Source organism: Saccostrea echinata, unplaced genomic scaffold (genome assembly GCF_033153115.1).
Source record: "Saccostrea echinata isolate AGI-Se365-2 ecotype Australia unplaced genomic scaffold, CSIRO_AGI_Sech_v1 ptg000086l, whole genome shotgun sequence".
In the NCBI taxonomy this organism is placed as follows: domain Eukaryota; kingdom Metazoa; phylum Mollusca; class Bivalvia; order Ostreida; family Ostreidae; genus Saccostrea; species Saccostrea echinata.
The window spans coordinates 579,108-598,216 of record NW_026889835.1 but is presented as its reverse complement, the minus strand read 5'-3'; the positions used below and the strand labels follow the sequence as shown (position 1 = coordinate 598,216).

General features: G+C 32.7%; 1 protein-coding gene across 1 annotated transcript; it reads right to left on the bottom strand.

The window, feature by feature from the left end:
* Positions 1–1,068: 1,068 nt before the first annotated feature.
* On the bottom strand, positions 1,069–16,849 carry LOC133177143 (exportin-2-like). Its single transcript, XM_061312252.1, has 27 exons — positions 16,673–16,849; positions 16,386–16,473; positions 15,066–15,211; positions 14,643–14,738; positions 13,390–13,535; positions 13,169–13,259; positions 12,963–13,070; positions 12,545–12,637; positions 12,189–12,356; positions 10,447–10,576; positions 9,986–10,051; positions 9,344–9,453; positions 9,105–9,197; positions 8,937–9,021; positions 8,053–8,114; positions 7,399–7,538; positions 7,191–7,294; positions 6,663–6,760; positions 6,201–6,351; positions 5,856–6,058; positions 4,628–4,725; positions 4,316–4,401; positions 4,077–4,158; positions 3,789–3,932; positions 3,275–3,372; positions 3,008–3,141; positions 1,069–1,411 (listed from the first exon to the last, which is right to left on the bottom strand). Exons 2-27 carry the CDS (start codon positions 16,468–16,470, stop codon positions 1,322–1,324), a joined length of 2,907 nt encoding a protein of 968 aa, XP_061168236.1. The 5' UTR covers positions 16,471–16,473; positions 16,673–16,849; the 3' UTR covers positions 1,069–1,321.
* Positions 16,850–19,109: the final 2,260 nt, after the last annotated feature.

Sequence of the window (19,109 nt, the reverse complement as noted above, 5' to 3'; positions counted from 1 at the left end):
AAACAGGAAAATATCATGAATTTTGAGATGCCCCCTCTGGAAACCAGACGGTAGAATTTTGTGTTTCTTGCACAGAATGTACAATATAGTATTACTTATCAAATAATACAATTTGAGCAAAAAGTCTACAGTAGCATTTGTATAATTTGTTTCGAAGTGCAAAAAAATAGTATTTTCCTATATAATCCTATAGTAAATGTACCTGTATTTTGAGATGTTCCCTAAAAAATAACCAGATGGTAGATTTTCTCTAAACTTGGCATGTATCCTGAAGTCAATGTAAGGTACATATGGTATAAAATTAAAGAGATTCTCTATAGTAGTTTTCACACAATAAAACCCCAGTTGGCTCCCTCAAGTCAAAATTTCAATCATCTATAAAATGTTTCAAACTTGTTAAGGTCAGACGATACGTTCCTCAAATATCTGTTTTGTATATCTTCGTATTGTATGGAAAATATTCCAAATTTTAATTACCTTCTGATTTCTAAACTTGTTTCTAATTGTCTTTAAAAAATTGAAACACTAAAAAATGTGATATTGGCAAATTAACTTTTTTCCAAAAGGATTTTATAGGAAACAACATCCTCTGGTATCTTACACAAATGCCCGGTAAGGTACCTCAATTTTTTGTGAGGAAACTTGTTAAAGTAGCAATACTTCAATGACAAAATCTTAGAAAATATTATATATTATTGAGGAACGTAACATCTGTCCTTAAATGAAACACTTAATTTGCTTATGACAGCAGATTGATGCAAAATTGGAAATTATTTTCATTTTGGACCGCTTAATTTCTAAATAATGTCAGCACCATGTACATTTTCTGACTTAAACATAAGATGCATCATGATCCTGGAGCCATGCCATCTACATTTTTTTTTCTTCTGATGCCATGAACACATCTAACACTGAGCTTAACCCTTAGTGTTCAAACATCAATTTTATTTACTACCTGCAGTGTAAAAATATTTTCAATTTATTTGTATATAAATATATAATATAAACAAATAGTTTTCATAGTTTCAGTATGCTTATTACAGGCAGTGAAAAATGTATTTGAAAAAGTTTGATTTCAAATTTTATTTGCAAAAGATAACAAAGCACTTGCTAGATTGACACCAGAGGTCTAATTAGATTTGAACATTTGCTCTTCTGCACCCAATGCCTTTCACTAATCAGCAATGTACAGAACATTAAAGGCAAGTCATACTTGTTGAACAGACCGGACTGGAAATGACAGCACAACATTTTTTTTAAAAATGCCTGAGAATATCCATAAACTGTCACAATTTTCCTAGCCTTTAAGACTATGGTAGGATCATGCTATGGAAACATTGGCTGCTGCAAAATATTTCTGTAGGAACGTTTGAGCTCCTTCCTCTAGACCAGCTCTTATCAGTGGTCCTATCTGAAAGAGTAAAAAAAAAAACAATCAAATTATAGTCACAACAGTATAGGGAGTAAATTGAGATTTTATTTCATTACATTGGCGGTACTACTGAGATAACATTCAGAATATAATCGTTTACATATCAAAGAAAATGGGCGTACTTGGCGTGCGATCTGCAGGAATCATGCGTACGAAACATTTGTGGTTTAAATGTCCACAATTTGGTCGGCTAACCAGAAGTGGACAGACTTTACAAAGTTACAAATATAGGAAAATGTTTAGATTTACATTGAAATAGCTTTCAAATTTTAAAATATTTTAGTCCACTTATCTTAATAGTTACGATAACACAGTAATACTTCACATAAATAATAAACACCTAACAAGATAATAGGTATGATATATGAAATGAAGTTTCAGTAGGTTTGATAAATAGCTTTCGCTCCCCGTGCAACTGAAATTTATCTCTTTTAAAACATATAAATCAGTAAATAAAATTCAACTGATAAACGACTCGATTGTTGGTATAAAAAAATAATAATAAATTGCTCCATGCGAGGATCGAACCAAAAATTTCTCGACTCCTAAGTGCGGTGGACTGGTAACGCATACTACTGAGCTATCATCGCTACACAAACAATCTGGAATTTAAAATGACAAAGAAGCAACGCATTTACACATTGGTTTTTTTTTTTTTGGAAAAAGTTCATTTTTATAGTCTCTTGGTCTTCTCTCTATTTTTTACAAATATTTGTTCATTTCTTTGAATACAAATGCACACAAATGTCTTTATAAAATCGTGGAGAGATGACCCAGAGATGGCCAATTTTTAGAAAAACGTGTTTAAAAATGTAACATTTTGTACCAAAATGACTCATCTAACCATGTTTCAAGTTACTTTTAGTTGAATGAAAACACACTACAGGGAAAATATTTTCCTTTCCTATTTCTTGGGAACATAATACATCAAAAGACCATTAAAATTTAATCTTACAGTTCAATAGTTTTCACTTTTCAAGTGCGCCCTGATTCCTGCCGAATGTCAATCAAAAGCGCCCTCGTTCTTTGGACAAATATTATTTTCCTTAATTTACTTCAATAATTTAAGATTTTCCAGTTTAACCCCCCCCCCACCTCTCTCTATTTCTAATTGTTTTCTCCATGATAATCTTTAAAAGTTGGGTGAGTTGATTTCTTGATTAATAAATCTGAATGTTATTTTCGCCAAGTGAAAAGTAAGGAGCCTAATATGCATGTCGAGCTCCTGTAGCTGTCTGTGTGTCTGACATCAGTGGGCTGGGACTCTTGAAATTAACATGGGAGGCCTCGTGTATTTTGAATCTATTTAGAGAGCATATTTTTTAAAATTTATAAATACAATTTTATTTCACAAAGAAATGTAAATATAAGGAATCACTGTCTAGTTTGTTGGGTATGCCAGGGACATCAACAATAGTTGGAAATGTGGGATAATTTATGCATAACGGGCTTACCTACTGATGATAAAAACTTCTGTATACAAGATGATCAATTAAGCAATGACTAAAACTTTCATACATGTAGATACATATATATAACAGATGACTTTTTTCTGATTGATGAAAGACTACAAACCTTTCCAGGATTTGCTGCTGAAAGCTTAGCTAGTTGTTTGGCTAGGTGAATTTTTGCATCAGGTACTGACTTTGCAAAAGGGTCATTTTCTTTCTTGCCGGCAAATGCCAACTGTGAGTATACTGTCTGGTAGCCTACAAGAATAAGCATGAATAGGAATACAAACATAAACTCAGTGAAAGTTAAGTAAAATTACCTATTATAATAAAAAATGTAATGAATTCCAAAAATCCAGTTATAAATTAGAATGTCTATAATTAGGAATACCTGGAGTGTCTTCAATTTCAATAAAATGTTCATCATCAGGTGTAGATTCATCCTTTGGTAATTCAAATAAACTAATAACTGCCTGAAGTAGTTTGCACCTGTTTAAAATATAAAAAGAATACATGCAAAAATATATCAACATTAAACTTTAAATTGATATATGTATATTGAAAAACATCCATCTTTTAGATGTTTCACTACTGGCTGATAGAGATCTGTAAAAAAAAAACTTTTTTTGCTGTAAAATCTAAACCACATAGTGAAATGATTCCCTACAAACTGCAGTGACCAGCCAGACTTCTAAAGTACATCAGCCTTTAATTGAATACATTATACAACAGGCACTATGACAATGACAACAATTGATGACAGTCACCCTACCATTACAACCACTATATTGTTCACTAAATCCACTTGTCACCATGACTACAATCCAGCTAGTATCTATGACTACTGCTGTTGTCCACTACTCACTACGACCACTCTGTTCTTCACCATGTTTACAGCCACCTACCAGAAAGCCTCGTAATTCTGTAACATGGCCGGAGCCTCCGTTAGAATGTTGGTCACCCCAACAGCACAGATCTTCTGCTCCACGTCACCAGAGATTTTCTGCATGTCCTGTAGAAACAACCTCTCTATCACCATCCCAAACATCCTAGAAAATTACAAAATATGCTCGTATCATCAAATAAGATTGTACACCTGTTTCAAAATAAAACAGGTAATTATCTTATTATTAGTATTCAAAATGTACAAGGCCAAAGCCTTCAGAGATAGACCTGATCATAAAATGTTCTACCTTGGTTGAATTCCATCAATGATTTCTATTAACTGACTGGCTCCAATGATGGAAGCATACATTGAAAAGAATACAAGAAGACCTAAAGAATGAAGAAAAAGAAAATACAACAACATACAATACATTCTGTAATAGTATTTCAGTACAACAGTATTTCAGTATTAATATTAAATGACACACAATATTTCTGACAAACAATTGTGATTTTATTATGCCTCTAGAATGTTCACAAGCCTTACTTTTGATGTATTTTGTAGTTTTTGAGCTGGATAGTCTTTGAAACAGAAGAATGAAGACCTGTTTGTGGTACTGATCTAACATCTCTCTGGAATAAAGTTCAATCAAACATGCAAAACAATTGAAGTTTCTCTCCATAGATTATTCTAACAGATACATGTATACATCAAATATTTAAAAAAAAAAGTCTTTATCAAAAGTGTAATAAAACTTTCTTACAAGCATGCCAGTGCATCTTCTTTACTTTTTGACAACTAAATGTTTCCATACAAGTTGTTTAATAAAAATTATAACACAATGCAAGGAACTTTTACCTTGGCATAAACTCCAGCATGGAATTAAGGAGATAAAATCCCTCGTGATCGTTTGTCTTGGAGGCTATTAATTTCTGGAATATCCCCAACAACCCATTCTGGTACAGAAATACAAGGAAATCAATTAAAAGTTAAAAGATATTTTTTATAAAAAAGACAAACATAAAAAGGTTACAAAATAATTATTTAGTGGGTGGTGTTGAGACAGAAATGCAATGGAACATACATGTATCAAAAATAAAGAATTTGATTTTCTTAATAAAACAAGAGGCACATTGGCCTTAAATGTCACCTAAGTATAATGAGTATAACCCCCCCCCCCCCCCCCCCCGGATCACTATCAACATACTTAATGGCACAAAAGTGTTTAATTACCCATAGTAAACCCTACATATATCCTTTTAAATCATTCTCTCCTGCTCTTTACATCAAAAATATTTTATAAAGTATTTTTGTGTAATGTTTATTTATTCATTATTTACAATCTTCATGACCCTAAAAAAATATCAAAGTACATTTGTATAACAAATTAAAAAATTTTCTATAGCTAATGCATAATTAATGCATCTTCACTATTTGATCAATACAGCCCCACTGTAACACCAAAACCCATGACCCTGGGGCCATAAATTTTACAATTTTTGAAAAGGGACCCTTGCCCATCTTAACCATGCACCTAGTTTGTCAACAAAATATACAGGAACAGAGAAGATTTTAAAAGAAATTATGCATTTTCACTATAAGATTAATAGAGCCCCACCCTAACACCAGACCCTGGGGGTCACGAATTTCACAATTTTCACAATATACCAACAGTTTCACTGCTTGATGTCCAGAGTAAAGAAGATTTTTAAAGATTAAATTAATTTTGATGGTTCTACCTCCATCCCTAAGGCCTCAGGGGAGCAGAGACCATAAAATTCACAATCTGTATTCTACTTTATCCATAAATGCTATATACCAAAATTGGTTGGTACTGGATGAGCAGTTTCAGAGAAGAAGCTGAAAATGTTCAAATGTTAATGGATAACATATTACATGACGACAGATGAACACAGATAGCAATAGGTCACCTGAGTGACTTAGGTGACCTAAAATAAAAACCGATTGGAGAGCAAGAGAGAACAGAAATCTTAGAATTACAGTATCCAGAGTAAAAAAGATCACTACAGAAAAATTAAGAAAGTCTCAGATGGATTTAAAATCATACTCTACAACTCCTACTTACAATTTTCTCTGCCTCTATTTGCTTGGCTCCCTTCTCTATGTAAGCTTGTAAAAGACGAACCAAAGGGGGGATGTTGCCTGGCCTCTCCCACAGGGCAGGGGCCAACAAGTGGGGGAACAATGCCATGTATGTGTCAGCAACTTTCCCCTCCTGGTGGTGATCGATTAACAGAGACAGGATTTGAAAGACATACGGTGAGAATTCTGCAAGCATATTGAAATATCAGGCACAGAAATTTTCTTCCTTAAATGCTGAATCAACCATTAATATTGCAAGCCAAAACATTAAAATGCATATCAAACATTACCCTTGTTTTTATTTAACTTTCTCTATGTAGTCTCTTACCTTGGATATCTTGCTGTAGTATGTATGTGAACGGTTCAAACAAGACTTGTTCAAACTGAACCACTGCCCCTGGACTGTGTTTACAGGTTGTTCTGATTCCCACACATATAGATTCAAATAGGTAGTGATTAAAGTGGGGCTTGCTGGGATTCTACAAATAAAATTCCTCAATCTCGGTCCCATGTTCATGTGTGTATAAGAATTTATTTTTTAAAAATTTAGTTTAACTAAACCACAATTTATATGTAAATCTACAAGAAATATATAAATATATAATATATATAAATATATAAACATGTAAATATACATATATATATATATATATATTAAAAAGGATTCAGATACAAGCTGGAAAACTTAGCAAATGGGGTTCATATAATTTTTTTTACAAAGTATATTCTATGCATAAGTTGATGATTCTTAAAGAAGTTGAATTTTTAGCAATAGATTGTTTTTGCGTACCTTACTGACTTGACCAAGCTTTTCAGTGAGGAATTTCAGAAGCTGTCCCATTAAAGGCAGCAGATCTTCTTGTAATGTTGACATGCTTCTCATCAAAGCTGCAACGACATTCATTCAAGTGCATCATTAAATACCAAAACCATGAGGCCATCTTCAAAAGAATGTTTGCTTGCCCTCTCCCAACTCAGAATAAAAAAATTGAGTAGGTAGGTAGGGGGAAATTTTTTTTAATTCAAAAACACTTGCAAAAATTACTAATAGGTGAAAAAACAGTGGAATGAATCAACAATATTATAAGTTTCCTGGAGGTTAAAAGAAGTTTTGAGTTGGTCCGGTTTTTCATCAGTCAGTCGGGAGAGGGCAAACAAACAATTTTTTTAAAGATGGCCTGACTAAATTCTCATATATACATGTACAGATTGTAAATATGCACTTAAATTCTTTTTATTTTTAATTCCTAAGTTAAAACTTTAATTCCTTCTACAATTTTCTGTTTATAAAAATTAAGAATCAGTCATAAATTTTTACCTTTCATAACATATTCGTTTTCTGATGAACTAGGATGGTTCATAGCTCCAATAAGATTGGACATGAGATCATTGACACAGCCTTGAATTTGACCATGTGTCACACTGAAAGAAAAGATACTCTCTGCATATTTCTACCAATATTATTTTTCATTTCATAAGGAATTTTGTTATTATTTTTTTTTTTAAATTTTAATACAGTGACTTACACTGGGCCACTTCCATCCTGCTTTCTGACCATAAAGATCCTCTCAATGGTGTGGGCAGCGTAGGAATGGACGACTACACTGAGGACCTTTAGGAGGCGCACCAGGTGAGGAATACTACCCACCAAAGCCTCGGGAGGGAGCTGGTGAAATCACACAATAAAGAGATGTACTGTATATTTGTCTATATGTATCAATGGGAACTGTATATGTGTAACATCTTGTAATGATTTAATCAGAGATAATAGACAGGCAAAGCAAATTCAGACATTTATAAGCAAGCAGCATCAAAATTAAGAATACATTCCTCTCAAAAAGGCCCTGCTGTCAACATATTTGAAAGTAAGGGTGCATTATAATACTTCTTGCTTACAGATTCAATATATGCATTTTCATATCTAAGATTCTAAAAATCTGCTAGAGGAAGTTAAAAAATCTTATGATTCTATCACTGTTGATTTCTTTAACAATATTATTCAATAGCTACTGAATTTCATGTTTTAATGATACTTTTGTCGTTTCATCTTACTTCAGATTCATTATTCAATAGCTGCTAAATTACATGTTTTAATGATACTTTTGTCATTTCATCTTACTTCAGATTCATATCAGTAACCAGATCATTTCAATTAAACATGCAGTGTTACTTAATTATACCTGATTTCTGAATATCATTAAGTATTTGATGGCATCAGCTCTTAATATTGGGCTTGCACTGTCTGTAAAATACATATATGTTCTGTAATTGTTCTTCAAACATGATAAATAAATATAGGAATAAGGATAAATATAGACAAGAGAAGAGTCAAATTCTACATTTAGTCAAGTACATCAAGTAATATAGTTTATAGATACATGAATATTCCGATTTGAATTTAACTGATAACAGTTGCTAAATAAAATGGTTTTCAAGATTTCCAAGTACTGTATATATTCCCCTATAAGTCAGTTGGCTTACAAGTCAGTTGTATTTTTTCAGATTGTTTTGGAGTAATTCACCATTAACTCCCTTATAAGTCGGTATGATTTTTTGACAGAATCTGTTGCCAATTTCAGATTTATATTTTATTGTATTTAACTGTGTTTCAAAGTACGTTATGGGGAATGACATTGATACTTGATACTTTATTAACAATTTACACAAATATAAGATCATTAAAATTTGTAAGCATTCCTGTTTTAGGCACATGATGTCATGAGATCTTCCTTTTCCTACATTAGATCAAATACTGATCTTTTATACTCAATTACCATTCGAGTTGTTACATAACTACTATATATTTCCTCTTTCAGCAAAACACCTAATTTTCTAGGACTTGCTAATAAGTCGGAACCAGAGTTTTGAACCAAAACCCAACTCCCAAAAAGTGACTTTATATGATATGAAAGAATATAATATGTAAATCACAACTTACAACTTTGTGCAAACCACACAATCAAGCAACGAGCCATAAATTTTTCACAATGTCTTTTTACTGAATAAACAGAGTATGTTAAATATTTAAGAATGAAACAAAAAATTTTCTAAACATCAATGTTACCATCAGGATTCTGAATATCTGGCAAAATGTGAGCTTGGTAGAAGTCTGTGATGTTGACAAGGGTACTTGTTTGCGTAATTCCATGCTGAAAAAAAACAGTATTAATTATATTTATTTACAAGAAATATGTATCTTATAAAAGAAAGGAAGTTACGGAGAGAGACTCACCTTGTGTGTTTGAGCCTTTGCTGCTAATGACGTCACTAAATACACGGCTACATCTTTAGCCTTCCAGTTTTGTGCAGGGTTAGTGGCATATTCCTGCAGAAATATATGCCATTTACATGTATTTCTAAACAAGTGATTAACAAAAGCACAGATCTAATTTGAAATGAGGTCCTTAAGGGTGCAAGTCTTCCAAACATAGCATAAGTAGAAGTAAACACACAGATAGACATTTGACTTACCTGTAGGAGACCCTGGACATACTGAGAGAAGTTCTGGATGACCGGCCCTTCAAATGATTTACAAAGAGCCTGAACAAGGTCACAGGCAGCTCTTCTTCTCGTGTCCACATCTACAATGGAAATCAACTTTACAAATTACATATGAAATGCAATACACCATGGCAAAGCCTAATTCTAACTGTGACTAGAGCTCTATGAATACATTGACCATTTAAATCAAGGGATGTCTTTGTCATTCAGTCCAAAAGTTTTTGCTCATAAAAAAAGTTGTGGACAGATAAGGATAAAGAGAACAAGAAAAAAGGAACTTTCACCTCTTCAATATCAGTATAAACCTTTAATGTACTTGTGTGCTAAAGAAAATTTTTATGACATAAACATTTTTCTCCCAGGTAAATCCTTTACTGACAATTTCCTACATTTTTATCATATTTTGGGACTGTTCATTATGCAAAGGACAATTTTTATTTTTAAGGAAAAAAGTACATTATCCATGTACATGAAATGATATAAACATGAAATTATAATAGTTATTCTCTACAAACTACATGTATATCAGAAACATACATCTCTAAAAGTCCAAATAAAGTAACCTTTAGTATTTATTCTTTACGTGTGTATTCTTGAGGGCAGAACCATTACCTGATCCTTCAATGTCTCTCCTGATGTATTCCTCTGGATTGTCCTCAAACAACTCCTCATCAGCATCTGGAAAGAAATCATTAAAACAGATGTCAGAAAGAATCCAGATATCAACCAACAATCCAAATATAATCCAACAATCCAAATATCAACCAACAATTCAAATATCAACAAACAATCCAAAATCATCCAACGATCCAAATATCAACCAAAAATCCAAATATCGTCCAACTATTCAAATATCAACCAACAATCCAAATATCATCTAACAATCCATACATCTCTTGTGCCACTATCAATATTCACAACTTTTTTTTTGCTAGCAGTCTAGTGTACATTCAACTTTTTTTTGCTAGCAGTCTAGTGTACATTCAACTTTGTTTTTCTAGCAGTCTAGTGTACATTCAACTTTGTTTTTCTAGCAATCTAGTGTACATTCAGTTTTGAGAATTAAAACTTACCTCTAAACTGCATGTTGGGAACAATGACTTTCTCACAAATACTGGCCAGAGTAGAAGGATCTTCAAACAGATGTTTATAAGATGGTCGCTCAGCAACGGAAGCCAGGAACTGAATGGCATTGCTCACCAACTGGGAAAAAACACATGACAAGGTGTCTTGAGAATGATATTGAAAATGATATTTCTGTACATTGAAGTTCATGGTTTCAAAACCACAATGGTTTAGCATTTACAATTACTTTTTTGCTCTTCTTCTCAAAACAATTACATGTACAGACGTGTGCCATAATTTAATGGCGAAAATCCAAGATGGCGTCGCTCAAGCATGAAGCCTAATGTAAACAAGCTCGGTATACATTATATTCTTGGGGAAACACATATCTATTTTTAGTTCCTGGTTATTCTTACTTCCGTTTTTAAATTCAAACCGGATGTTTGGTTGTCGTCTGCCTCTGGAAATTTTTACATAGTGTATTTAATCATGACTGAAAACCGTAAACATTTGTCATTAAAAATGTCATCGTAGATATGCGAGAAAAGGGATATAAGTTACAACAGATTGCTGATGATTTGAACATTCCAAGAGGAACTGTTACAGGAGTTATCTCTCATTTTAAACAGAGGTGTAGTAGAGAATTTGCCTCAAACTGGACGCCCACGTTTACTGTCAGTGAGGGATAGTCGTTCGCTTGTTCAGCTTGCTAGGACCAACAGGAAAACTCCACTGAAAGAAATTACCACCCAGTTTAATACCTTTAGACCTTGGGAAGTGTCTAAAAGAACTGTCCAAAGATATCTTTACCGGGAAGGTTACCATAGACGCATAGTAAAAAAGAAAGTCCGTGTGAAAGAGGTGAATCGTAAAAAGCGATTAGCATGGTGTCGAGGAAAACTTTATTGGCATGTGAATGGTCAGTGGGATAGAGTAATTTTCTATGATGAAAGTCAAGTTGTTTTGGGTCAAAACAATAGGTTCTATATATGGCGCCGAAAGGATGAAGCGGAGTCCCCTGATTGTGTCTGCCCCCCGTCCCAACGAAGAATCTCGGTTATGATTTGGGGATGTATAACATATTACGGTGTGGGTACAATTACAACCATAAATGGAACTGTGAATAGACACAAGTGTATAGATATCCTTGAGGACAACTTGTGGCCCGTTATAGCTACACATTTTCTGAACCAAAACTTTTTACTTCAAGACGATAATGCCCCGATCCACCGAGCCCAAGATGTCGAAAATTACAAAGCAAGGAACAATATTAATTGTATCAGCTGGCCTGCACAGTCACCTGATTTAAATATTATTAAGAATGTGTGGCTAACACTTAAACAGAGATTGCAACATCGTGTGGAAAATAGCACTACCCCCAATGAACTTTCCAGGGCTATTGTAGATGTATGGCGAAATCTCCCTTTGGAATATATACAGGGGCTATATAATTCCCTGCCGAAACGCATGAGGAAAGTTTTGAGGGTCAAAGGTGAAATGACAAAATATTAAACATCGGTAAGTTATTTTTTTTTACTTATTTTATGTTTATTGTTTACATTACGCTTCACGCTTGAGCGACGCCATCTTGGAATTTGCTGTTAAATTATGGCACACGTCTGTACATGTATGTAAAAAAGCTTTTTTATACAACTGAACAAGAGATTCCTTATTTACATGTAACATAACCATGGTATAGCCTTTAAACTTCCTATACCAAGATTATTTTAACAAAAACACTCCAACTTACATCATCATACTTGACCTGCAGTCCTGTTGAGATCAGAAGATTCCAGATTGCTGTGACAAAGGCAGGTAACTGGGGAGAGAACTCCTCATCGTATTTCTGGGCATACAGGGCAACATTGTCACAGATCTGAGATTTTACCTGCTCCAGTAACCCGGCCTCTTCTTCATCCTTAACATAGAGTAAATATTTTCTTCTTTATTGATGAAATATAAAAATTAAATTTTAGAAGAGTCAAAGTGAAAATGTATGCTTGGCTTGATTAATATGATCAATTCATACACGAAAGACAATAAAAATCAACTTTTTCAAAACAGAACTTATCCCTTCTCTTACTGGAATATAATTTGACAACTTACTTGTGTCTGTAGAAGTTTATTGTCTGCACTTAGCAATGTTAGAAAATGTGTCATCCATATACTCATGTTGTCTTCAAAATGTTCAGGCAAATCCTGTAAAATTTCATTGCTTTCACAATAATGTTCTGCTCCATGCATTTTATGAATTGGAATAAATACAGTAAAACCTCCTTATCTCAAACTCAATGGGACTGAGAAAAAAACTTCGAGATATCCAAGGACTTGAGATATCCAGGGAAAAATACTTAAAGAATGAAGAATTGGGACTTTCAAATTACTTCAAGTCAACATATCCATGGTATTTGAGATATCATTGTTCAACTGTATATGGATTCAAATACATAAACATTGTTACTCCATGCTAAAAATTTTCTTTTCACCTATTATATGTATTTATTCACTTGATATCAACACTTACCTGAAAATTCAAACTGTAGAAAATCTTGCAAATAAGAACTATAGAACTGAAAATGACTTTTAATGCACTTGGCTCTGAAGCATGTTTTGTTGCCAAATCCATTGTTGCCTATGAATATAAAACAAACAAGGATGATACTTGGTAAACTGAACAACAATATGATTTAGAATGCACTCTGTTATGTCACCTACAAAAGATACACTTACATTGAAGAGTTCTGTAAAGGGCTTGGCAAAATTCTCCAAAACAAACTTGATTTCCTCCCAAAGTTTCTGGGATTTAAATTCATGCCGATATCTGGGAGGAAAAAAACATAAGATTATGAAACTAAAATGTATTTATAAATCTTTTGATGATAGGAACTCAGAAAAGTAGGAATTTATATATCACTGCTTTCCAAACTAAATCTTACAATCTATCATTTTACCTTTTAAACAAGGAATGTGCAGTGTGAAGAATTCCATTAATAACATAAAAATCTCCAGTCTGGAATTTCTCCACCATCTCTGTGATAAGGTTTTGCCATTTGTCAGGGAAGTCCTCTCTTCCTATTATACTGATAGCATCACTCAACTAAAAATGTTAAATACAGGGACTTACCAGGGCTCTAATAAGCAACTAATTCAGTCACTCTGGTGCCAAAAAATTTTGATTGGCACCTTAAATTTCTCTATAAGTCACCAAATTGGTGACCATTTTAAATTGACTTGGCGGTCATTAAATTTCATAACTGTAAATTTTTCAACATTTTTTTTTCTACAGAGGAGAAAGCATTTTAAAAGTAAGCAATGAACATGTCTTGTGCTTTCTTTGTCCCCTTGTTTGTTTTTTCAGTCATGCGCAAGCAAACGAAATTTCGCATCGCGTCAGTGCACAGAGAGCTCAGGTAGACCACATAAAACAATAGAACTCCTAGGTAATGGTCGGCTCATGCAGAAAATTGACAATTGTGAAACGCAATTTGGACGGGTGATGTGTTTAGTTTTTTGTCAATTAAATTCTCACTCGTTAGAAATAATATAGGCTAGACATTTATGCTAGGTCGTAATTGTACAAAGCAGTATAAAATGTAAATCAGGTAAACAATACTTGGTATTATTACATGTATAGCTTGAAAGAATATTTCATAAAATCAAAGTTTCTTTAAAAGAAATGATCCAATAAAACTTTTTGAATACGAGTTTTAACATCATATCAAACAATGGCAATAATTGTACAATCCTCTTCCATTTTGGCCGGTAGAAGAGAAAGCTATACATGCTATATGAAGACTACGAACATTGGCTTGAGACGATGGAGTTTAACATGCATGCTTAAGTTAAATCCATTTGGCATTTAGCTGGCTTATATTTACTGCTGATTTTTTCTTCACAATTGCAATAGACCCACACCTTCCTGGGACTAATCCAATGGGTCTGTATGTTGGCTAATATCAGTTTTTAAATTGGCGCCTACGAAAATTTTGCCTGGTGACTAAAAATTTGCATTGGTGACTAATTTTTTTTTATCAGGAGCCAGCTGGCGCCTAAATTTTAGAGGTCACTTAGAGGCCTGCTTATTCTGCATTTAGTTCAGCTATATATACTGGTAGTACAAAAATTTCATCAATCTTCAAGATATTTATGAGTCATTTTCTAGGTGAAAAAATGACAATGGCTTTCTAATTGTAGGAGTACTTGCCTGTTTTTGAATTTGTTCTGGGCTCTTCAACATCAGTCCAACAATTTGTTGTTTGATGGTGTTACGATCATTGTCATGAATCTTGTTTGTATCAATCTACATTAAGGAAAAAGGAAAAACGTTTTAAATATGTAAAACCATGCTTGTAAATTATAAGCTGAAAACGAACATTTTGCACTAACTGTCCTGTTCATGACAAACTTCAATTTCAATATTTTTAATGGTAAGCTATACTGTGGTACTGATCCCTTAACTTGTTAACCCATGAATTATAATACTTATATGTACTTCAAAATGTTTATGTAAATATTTAGATAGATGATTTATGGTGATGTTAATAAATTGAATTGAAAATAGCATATTCATGGATTAAAAGACAATTTTTTTTCTCTCAGTTTAACTGCAACAAATAAAAATAGCTACCACTCTCCAGTTTCTTCTGATGAAATTCTTGAATGTTACAGCAGCACTGACTCGAATATGTGGCTCAACTCCATCTTTGTCCAACAGTGTTAAAAGAAGAAGTCCATAGTTCTGATTGGCTTCTACAGATTCCAAAAACTGCTCAGCTGAAAAAAAAAATTATTGATACAATGTTAAGTCACTATGATGATTTATCGTTTTGAAAATGGTTATCATGGGTCCAAAGGATCCTTCTTAATGACAACAATGAGTCCCGTGCCAAAATCAATGCGTCCAAATCCAAGGGTACCGTATATTAGATGTTACAGAGGAAATTCTGGTGAAATAAAAAAGGGTATTGCACGAAAGTGCAAATGTTTTATTGTGGCAGTGAGCGATTTATACTTTTACTATCAATTGTCCAAGTAAGAGTACATGATTTTGTGTCACTGTGCACTTTGGTTCTATTTTTAGATCATACATACGATCTCACACATTGTATCAGTCATAAAATGCACAGAAGCAGAATGAAGTAAAAAAAAAAGTTTAAGAAGAAATGACAAATAGTCAGAAATAAAAATGATTAAATTTTATACTTTTTAGCTTGTAAGGAAAAACGAAAAGAAAAAAAAAACAATGATACAGGTTACAGCTTAAATACAAAGGTATAGTATTCGCTTCAGAAACGTTCGATCCACGGTATAGACATAATCAGTGATAATCGAACTATGCTATCTAACTCTCAAATATTTTCTGATGTTCTTTTAACTGCAGTTGTGAAATCTGACCTGTTGTTGGCAACCTTATACCTGTTAGAATCATTCATGCATATTGCTTAGCACGTGGATATGATGCAATCGGTCAAGTTTTGAATCAGATTATACCGAAATAATTTAAAATAGTACATGTCCTTCTATAAATTTATTGCGTCCATTGGGATGCACATTTATTGAAATAATGCGTCCTGGGCAAAATTTGTGCATGATATACGCAGGACGCACACCAAAATGAATCACTGCTCTGAGAACAATTAAAACAGATTTCTACATTATCAAGATTATGTGATCAAACTCTAATGAAATGCTGCAATGCATGATACTTCATTCTGGCATGTGGTTATTTTGAATAAGATTTTATTTCTTTTGATCAGTTGATGTTACATACAGTATTCACATTTTTTTCTTTTTTGTTCAAGTAGGAGACTTTGATAAAAATTAAAATTCATTAAGATAGTGTGAACCATGTACAATTGTAACATGTTTATTTGAAACTTCTGAGAGATAATTATCAGTACCAAATATATATGGGAATACTGTTGATAAAACGTTACTTTGTTAGTACCTTGCTTTCTTACGGCGGGATCTGGCGAGAGAGTTTGCTGCAGATATCCACCCAGAGTCTGTAAATTACCATCAGATACCTCCATTCTCTGGGTTAAAAAAATGAAAAATGACATAATCATTCCTTCAACATTTGAATCATACTTACACAAAGAGAAAATCAAATGATAAAAGAATATCACGAGTCGAACAAATAACTTTCTTTAACAAATTAACATGTATATAAGCAACTGTTAATTCACATACAATTTCCAACAAATAGAAGAATGAAAGAGTTCTGTTTCCAACCTTTTTTGCTGTATATCCCCATACACTGAACGCTGGATATTGAACCAGAATTCGTGAGTAAATGGAAATATTATAAAATATTTAATCTGTTGTCTTTAAAATTGACTAAAACGTGATTCAAAAATTTCACGTTGTTCAAACTTAATAAGGCGCAAATTCGGAAGTCTCTCTCGAGACTTATCCTTTCGTTAAAGTCATAAATCTAACAAGGAACAGGTTCCGAAAAAACAAAAAAATATGTGTTAGCTCGTTCTTTGGATATTCGTTAAAGGTTTATACGTTATCATTTTTTATTAATAAAAAAATCATTATATTTAATTAACTTTTAAAATAGCACATTTAGCACGTAAAGACTTTTAATATAGAGCTTTTCTTAACCCAGACTTTTACGATGAATCGAAAAATTGATAAAAATAGCAATCAAATCCTCTCCCTTTTATTTCTTTTTTTAAGGGAGGGTTGGGGGTAATTTCACGCTCACTACAGTGGCCATGAAACTGGTGGATATGCACTGTAGTTTTTCACAGTAAATCGGAAAATATTTACTTATTTATGGCACAACTTTTGTCAAAAAATGTACTGTCAATTTTTTGGCTTAGAATATGAAAATTTCTTTTCTTTTCTTTTTTTTTTTTTTGTTTTTTGATTGTCAAAGCTATATATGGCGTATCATAGCTAAAAAAAAAAAAATATATAAAAGTACGAGATTCAGTGTAGATTAACATGATATTTGTTATTTACGTTCAAATTAAAATTTTCACCGATTCTGAACTTGAACAACCCCACGTTTCTATAGTTAAATTGACTTTTAAACTGTGTCTGATATATAAATGCGGAGTTGGTAAATAAATCGAATCAAATGGATGGAAAATGTAGGCGAGAATCGAGAGTTAGTGTGCATAGTTCTTACAATAATAACAAAATGTGGCGGATTTAGGAATTTTTAAACTGTAAAGGCGAGGAAGGAGTAAATCGGGAGAAGGAGTATTTCCTCTTAAAATCAAAAAACATTTAATTTCTTAATTTCGTTGCAGGCAAATAATTTGGTAGCTTTTTTTTGACGCGGGTAAGGGGGGGGGGGGTTACACATACGACAAAAGAACAAACTTTCAAAAGGGTCTTGTACGAAAGCCCATTGAACTCATTTTCGTAGGTTAAAAAATATTTTTCGCGTTAGAACGCGAAAACTTTCGCGAATAAACGCGAAACTTTAGCGAATAAACGCGTAACTTTAGCGTATACATATATAGTCATGTTACTCAGGAACCTGTGATCTTGACTGACAGGTAAGAAACATGAACGCAGACGGGGACTTCTGTGAATTTATAAATGACATTTCTTCAGAAGATCTAAAAGAGGATTGATGCCAAAAATGGATAGATTAGTGTTGAATTTTCATTTAACCTTAAAACCCTACTAATTAATAAAATGAATATTCCTTTCAAGATTTTCTTGTTTTTCACTTGTTGAATCCAAGAAATTCTTTAGACTGATTTTTTTTCAGGAAGATCTCCACTCGTCGCTTTCTTTTTCAAGGCTGTTTTTTATTATTAAGTTTACTACAACTTTACCAATAGTAAAGAAATCCATTATTTTAGAAAAAAAAAATATACACTTTAGAAATCTGACTTAAAAGTGAGGGAACAATGTATCATTTCATTTAAGCTTAACGTGCCATATGATGGTTTTTAAAGAATAATTATAATAGAATATTGTTAATCACAAATTTATTGGGGAGGAGGGGTCTACTTTTCTTGATTTTCCTCCATAATTTATATATACGAGGTTTTTTTTTTTAAAAAGACTATATATATATATATATATATATATATATATATATATATATATATATATATATATATATATATATATATATATATATATAACCGAAAATCCGCCGTTAACTGGGAGTCTCGATAAACAGCACACTTAACTGGGAAACCAATATAAATGTGATTTTTGAGTAAAATAAACTTTTTAATGTAGATCATTAACATGAAATTGTAATGTCATCCGTAGTCAGTGGTATACATATTGAAAAAAAATTAGAATAATCATTAATTTTTAAAAAATGAAAAAAGGGTTTGTATATACATCCCAGTTAAATCCGAGAGTACTTATCTGGGAGTAAAAATATGTATATATTTAAGAAAGGGAAATTACTGGTAGTGTCTTGCTGAATTTTGAAGACGAGAAGTAGGTCAACGATGAAAGAGATTGAATGAAATCTTCAGAAAAAAATACTTTTCTCTCTCTACCTATATTCAATTATTTATAATAAAATTTGACTGTTGCGCCTAGAATTTTATTGAATATGATTTGTGACGGCCGAAGCAAAAAATAATTATCTAGTTGTTATAAAGAGTTACGTCGCTTTTCTTGTCATGTATATATGTTTACAGAATATCCGCACTTATCTGGGAATTTTACGGCAAAT